We start from the raw sequence: 6,014 nt of genomic DNA, 5'->3' as shown, positions 1-6,014 counted from the left end.
AGGATACAAAATCAATGTACAAAAATCACAAGCATTCCTATACATCAATAACAGAAAAACAGAGAGCCGAATCATGAGTGAACTCCCATTCACAATTGCTTCAAGGAGAATAAAATATCTAGGAATCCAACTTACAAGGGATGTGAAGGAACTCTTCAAGGAGAACTACAAACCACTGCTCAACGAAATAAAATAGGACACAAACAGATGGAAGAACATTCTATGCCCATGGATAGGAAGAATCAGTATCATGAAAATGGCCATACTGCCCAAGGTAACTTATAGATTCAGTGCCATCCCCATCAAGCTACCAATGACTTTCTTCACAGAATTGGAAATAACTACTTTAAAGTTCATATGGAGCCAAAAAAGAGCCCCCATTGCCAAGACAATCCTAAGCCAAAAGAACACAGCTGGAGGCATCACGCTACCTGACTTCAAACTATACTACAAGGCTACAGTAACCAAAACAGCATGGTACGGGTAACAAAACAGAGATATAGACCAATGGAAGAGAACAGAGCCCTCAGAAATAATACCACATATCTATAACCATCTGATCTTTGACAAACCTGACAACAATCAGAAATGGGGAAAGGATCCCCTATTTAATAAATGGTGCTGGGAAAACTGGCTAGCCTATGTAGAAAGCTGAAACTGGATCCCTTCCTTATACCTTATACAAAAATTAATTCAAGTTTGATTAAAGACTTAAATGTTAGACCTAAAACCATAAAAACCCTAGAAGAAAACCTAGGCAATACCATTCAGGACATAGGCATGGGCAAGTACTTCATGTCTAAAACACCAAAAGCAATGGCAGCAAAAGCCAAAACTGACAAATGGGATCTAATTAAACTAATGAGGTTCTGCACATCAAAGGAAACTACCATCACAGTGAACAGGCAGCCTACAGAATGGAAGAAAATTTTTGCAATCTCCCCATCTAACAAAGGGCTAATATCCGGAATCTACAAAGAACTTAAACAAATTACAAGAAAAAACCCCATCAAAAAGTGGGCGAAGGATATGAACAGACACTTCTCAAAAGAAGATATTTATGCAGCCAATAGACACATGAAAAATGCTCATCACTGGCCATCGGAGAAATGCAAATCAAAACCACAATAAGATAGCATCTCACACCAGTTAGAATGGCGATCATTAAAAAGTCAGGAACCAACAGGTTTTGGAGAGGATGTGGAGAAATAGGAACACTTTTACACTGTTGGTGGGACTGTAAACTAGTTCAACCATTGTAGAAGATAGCGTGGCGATTCCTTAAGGAGCTAGAACTAGAAATACCATTTGACCCAGCCATCCCATTACTGGTATATACCCAAAGGATTATAAATCTTGCTGCTCTAAAGACACATACACATGTATGTTTATTGCGGTACTATTCACCACAGCAAAGACTTGGAACCAACCCAGATGTCCATCCGTGATAGACTGGATTAAGACAATGTGGCATATATACACCATGGAATATTGTGCAGCCATGAAAAAGAATGAGTTCATGTCCTTTGTAGGGACATGGATGAAGCTGGAAACCATCATTCTGAGCAAACTATCGCAAGGACAGAAAACCAAACACCGCATGTTCTTACTCATAGGTGGGAATTGAACAATGAGAGCACTTGGACACAGGAAGGGGAACATCACACAATGGAGCCTGTCGTGGGGTGGGGGGAGGGAGGGAGGGATAGCATTAGGAGATATACCTAATGTAAATGACTAGTTAATGGGTGCTGCACAGCAACATGGCACATGTATACATATGTAAGAAACCTGCACGTTGTGCACATGTACCCTAGAACTTAAGGTATAATAATAAATTAAAAAAAAAAAATTCAGCAGGAAAAAAAATCACAAAAACCTTGTCAAGCTTAGGCAAGACTGCAATTTTTTATTGTCTGGGTTGACAGAAATTTTCTGTTATAAGCAAGATAGTTTTCGAAGGGTTGTTCTCCCTTATAGATAAGTTTTTAAAGATTTTAGGAGAAATTGCAAACATTCAAAGTAAACAGAATAGTGTGTTGAATCACCAGGTACCTATCACCCAGGTTCAGGAGTTCAGATTAAATTTAAAATGTGCTGCATTTAAGTTAGCTTACATTTTAGAAAAGATTCGTGTTTGGATGTTTCTGCTATTCAAGCAGTAGCTGCAAGAAGTCTAAGGCAGGAAAGTGTAAAATGGGAAATGGGTAATTCATTTAAGTGTTGGTTACTAATACTTGTTTCCTGTTAGAGTGTAGATAGGGGTATGAAATATTAGTACAGGTAACATAAACAGTTTTTCCCATTTTAGTCAGGTAGTTAGCTAGAATGCTCTTTTACTGTGAATGTTTATTATGTGAATTACATATACTCATAAAAATATTAAGAGAACTTTGTAAGGCCTCTTGCTCAAGCCTTCTGGCATTGGCAGGTGTAGATGGCTGCTTTAAGAAATGATGGCACTTAAGTTTTGTTTCCAGTGTGAATTGATATTGATGTGCATACTGTATTTCTGGAACCTGGTCTGCATCACAATTCCAGGGAGAATTAAATGCAGATTCCTTGGCCCCACCCTGGACCTATTGAATCACAATATCTCAGGGTGGAATGGGCTTTAAAAATCTGTTTTTAAAATGCTTCCCAGGTGATGGAGATGTGAAGCTAAGTTCAGGCACCATTTTTTCTACACATTAATTCAGCAAATATTCATGAGCACTTATTTTCTGCCAGGCACTGTTCTAGGTGTTTGGGAGATATCAGTGGAAAAAAAAAAAAAAAAATTCCTGACCTCGTGGAGCTTACCTTCTCTGGTTATTTCAGTTACGATTACTAGCTAGTAGCTTAAAATAGCTTTTCTTTTGCTCTCAGTACTGGGTCAGGAATTTGGAAAGGCCTAGACTGGGCAAGTCTTTCTTGGGGAGTCCCATGTAGTTTCTTTCAGATACTGGCCAGGGCTGTCGTCATCTGAGAGTGTGACTGGGCTGGACATCCGAGATGCTCACTTACATGGTGCACAGATGCTGGCTGTCAGCCAGGAAGTCAGCCAGGCTGTAAACTGGCACACCTACATGTGGCCTCTCTAGCAGGATGCCATTTGGGTGGCCGGACTTCTTACATGGTGCTTGGTTTGCTCCAGAGTGAGCAAGTGGAGTGAACCAGATGGAAGCTACAAGGCCCTTCTGACCTGGCCTAGGAAGTTACACAGCTTCACTTCTGTTGCATTCTGTTGGCTATAAGTAAGTCTCTAGGTAGGTCCACATTAAGGAGAGGGGTCATAGACCCCACTCTTGATGGGGAGAAGGGTTAAATAATTTGGGGACACATTTAAAAACTGTCAGAATGGCCAGGTGTGGTGGCTTATGCCTGTAATTTCAGCACTTTGGGAGGCCAAGGCAGGAGGATTGCTTGAGTGCAGGAGTTTGAGACTAGCCTGGGCAATATAGGGAGACTCCCTACCTACAAGAAATTAGCCAGGTGTGGTGGTACGCGCCTGTAGTCCCAGCTACTTGGGTGGCTGAGGCAAGAGGATTACTTGAGCCCAGTAATTCAAGGCTTCAGTGAGTCGAGATCTCACCACCGCATTCCAGCCCAGGCAACAGAGCAAGACCCTGCCTGAAAAAAAATACAACCGCCACAGCTGTTGTAGTTTTACATTTTGAATATATTGAGGACAGTGTTAGAGAGGAAAAGCTGGGTACTGCTTTTCTCTAAAATCTCCAATCCAGAGTGTGTTCTAGAGAGCAGTTTTTCTCAAGAGAAAGGGATGCAGGTAGAGCACTGCCTTTAGGAGTAGCATGGTCACAGGCCTATTCCCTGAACCCAATACAGCTGTTCACAGCAGTAACCGGGCTCAGTTCTGGACATTTCTGGAAATTATAAGGAAACCAGGTGACAGGGTGAGCTAATGAGCCAATGCAAAGCCATCACCATGGCCAGAAGAACAAGCCAGGGTTTATGTTCAGCTGGAATGACAGCCTGGGAGGCCATCTTCACATTGGAAAGCTAACCCACTGTTGTGTGCCTTCTTTTCTGCAGCATAAAGATAGGGAGGTGGTGATGGAGCACCCCTCTTCTGGAAGTGACTGGTCTGATGTTGAGGAGATCTCCACGGTCAGATTCTCTCAGGAGGAACCTGTCTCACTGAAACCTTCAGCCGTTCCAGAGCCTTCTTCCTTCACCACTGACTATGTCATGTACCCACCTCATTTGTACAGTAGTCCTTGGTGTGACTATGCCAGCTATTGGACCAGCAGCCCCAAGCCTTCTAGCTACCCCTCCACAGGCAGCAACAGCAGCGATGCAGCCCAGGTTGGGAGGAGCAGCCGGAGCTGCCTGAGTGATTATTCCCCCAACTCTGCGGGGAGCGTCCAGAACACCTCCAGAGACATGGAGGCCTCAGAGGAAGGCTGGTCCCAGAATTCTCGTTCATTTCGCTTCTCCAGAAGCTCAGAAGAAAGAGAGGTGAAGGAGAAAAGAACTTTCCAAGAGGAGATGCCTCCACGTCCTTGTGGAGGGCACACATCCAGCTCCCTGCCAAAGAGCCACCTGGAGCCAAGCCTAGAGGAGGGCTTCATTGACACCCATTGTCACCTGGACATGCTCTATTCCAAGCTGTCTTTCCAAGGGACTTTTACAAAGTTCAGAAAAATTTACAGCAGCTCCTTCCCTAAGGAATTTCAGGGCTGCATCTCTGACTTCTGTGATCCTCGCACTCTTACAGATTGCCTATGGGAGGAGCTGTTGAAAGAGGATCTGGTCTGGGGGGCCTTTGGCTGTCACCCTCATTTTGCACGTTACTACAGTGAGAGTCAAGAAAGAAATCTTTTGCAAGCCTTAAGGCACCCCAAGGCTGTGGCATTTGGGGAAATGGGCTTGGATTACTCTTACAAGTGCACCACGCCTGTCCCAGAACAGCACAAGGTAACAAGGCTCTCTTTTGTCTGCTTATAGTTTTAATTTTCCTTTAGTTGTTGAAGCCTTACAATAAGGGTTTATCTAATATTAGAACTAAATAATTTAGAATCCCTGAAAATGCAGTGCGCTTGCTGTCATCCAGACCATCTAGATGCCAATTTGTCAAATGCTTTACAAGCTATTTCTTACTGTTCAGTTTTATTTCTTACTGTTCAGCTTTGTGACTTCTTATAGATAATATCAATGTCAAAACATTTGTTTTCTTTCTTTTTTGGGAAGCAGTAAACTTTAGGTTTTCTTAATTTAGTTTTTGAGAGGGAGTCTTACTCTTTTGCCCGGGCTGTGGAGTGCAGTGGTGCAATCTCAGCTCACTGCAACCTCCGCCTCCTGGGTTCAAGCTATTTTCCCGATGAGCCTCCCGAGTAGCAGGGATTACAGGTGTGAATCACCACACCCGGCTGATTTTTGTATTTTTAGTAGAGCCCACATTGGCCAGGCTAGTATCAAACTCCTGACCTCAGGTGATCCACCCGCCTCGGCCTCCCAAGGTGCTGGGATTACAGGCGTGAGCCACTTGTGCCTGGCCTGCTTTTTTTTTTTTTTTGTTTAAATGTACCCATTGTAGAATATTTGAAAAATAATAAAAAATGCATAATTTCTCATTCAACCAGGGATCATGGCTAATACTCTGTTAATATTATTTTCTTTTTTTTTTTTTTGGAGATAGAATTTCACTCTGTCACTCAGGCTGGAGTGCAGTGGCGTGATCTCGGCTCACTGCAGCCTCTGCCTCTGCCTCCTGGGTTTAAGCGATTCTCCTGCCTCAGCCTCCTGAGTAGCTGGGACTGTAGGCGTGTGCCACCTCACCTGGCTAATTTTTGTATGTTTAGTAGAGGTGGGGTTTCATCACATTTGTTAGACTAGTGTTGAGCTCCTGACCTTGAGTAATCCACTTGCATTGGCCTCCAAAAAGTGCCGGAATTACAGGCCTGATCTGATGCGTGCAGCCCCTGTTAATATTTTTTTCCTCCCAATATTTTTTGTTCATGGTGCGTTGGCAGGGTAAGAGTTGTAGTATTTTAGAATTTTTCTTTTCTTTT

The 6,014-nt window shown here is 43.0% G+C and overlaps 1 protein-coding gene across 2 annotated transcripts in view; it reads left to right on the top strand.

Annotated features, from left to right (window-relative positions):
- TATDN2 (TatD DNase domain containing 2) overlaps positions 1-6,014 on the top strand; it is a 43,708-nt gene that overhangs the window by 28,193 nt on the left and 9,501 nt on the right. For both annotated transcript variants that reach the window (XM_011994129.1, XM_011994128.1), the window contains exon 4: positions 4,036-4,920. In XM_011994129.1, coding sequence (XP_011849519.1) covers positions 4,036-4,920 — 885 coding nt within the window. The remainder of the gene's footprint in view (positions 1-4,035; positions 4,921-6,014) is intronic.

The sequence above is a fragment of the Mandrillus leucophaeus genome, unplaced genomic scaffold (assembly GCF_000951045.1).
Source record: "Mandrillus leucophaeus isolate KB7577 unplaced genomic scaffold, Mleu.le_1.0 Scaffold442, whole genome shotgun sequence".
NCBI classification, from domain to species: Eukaryota; Metazoa; Chordata; class Mammalia; order Primates; family Cercopithecidae; genus Mandrillus; species Mandrillus leucophaeus.
The sequence above is the reverse complement of the archived record's forward strand: the minus strand, read 5'-3'. Positions and strand labels throughout refer to the sequence as shown.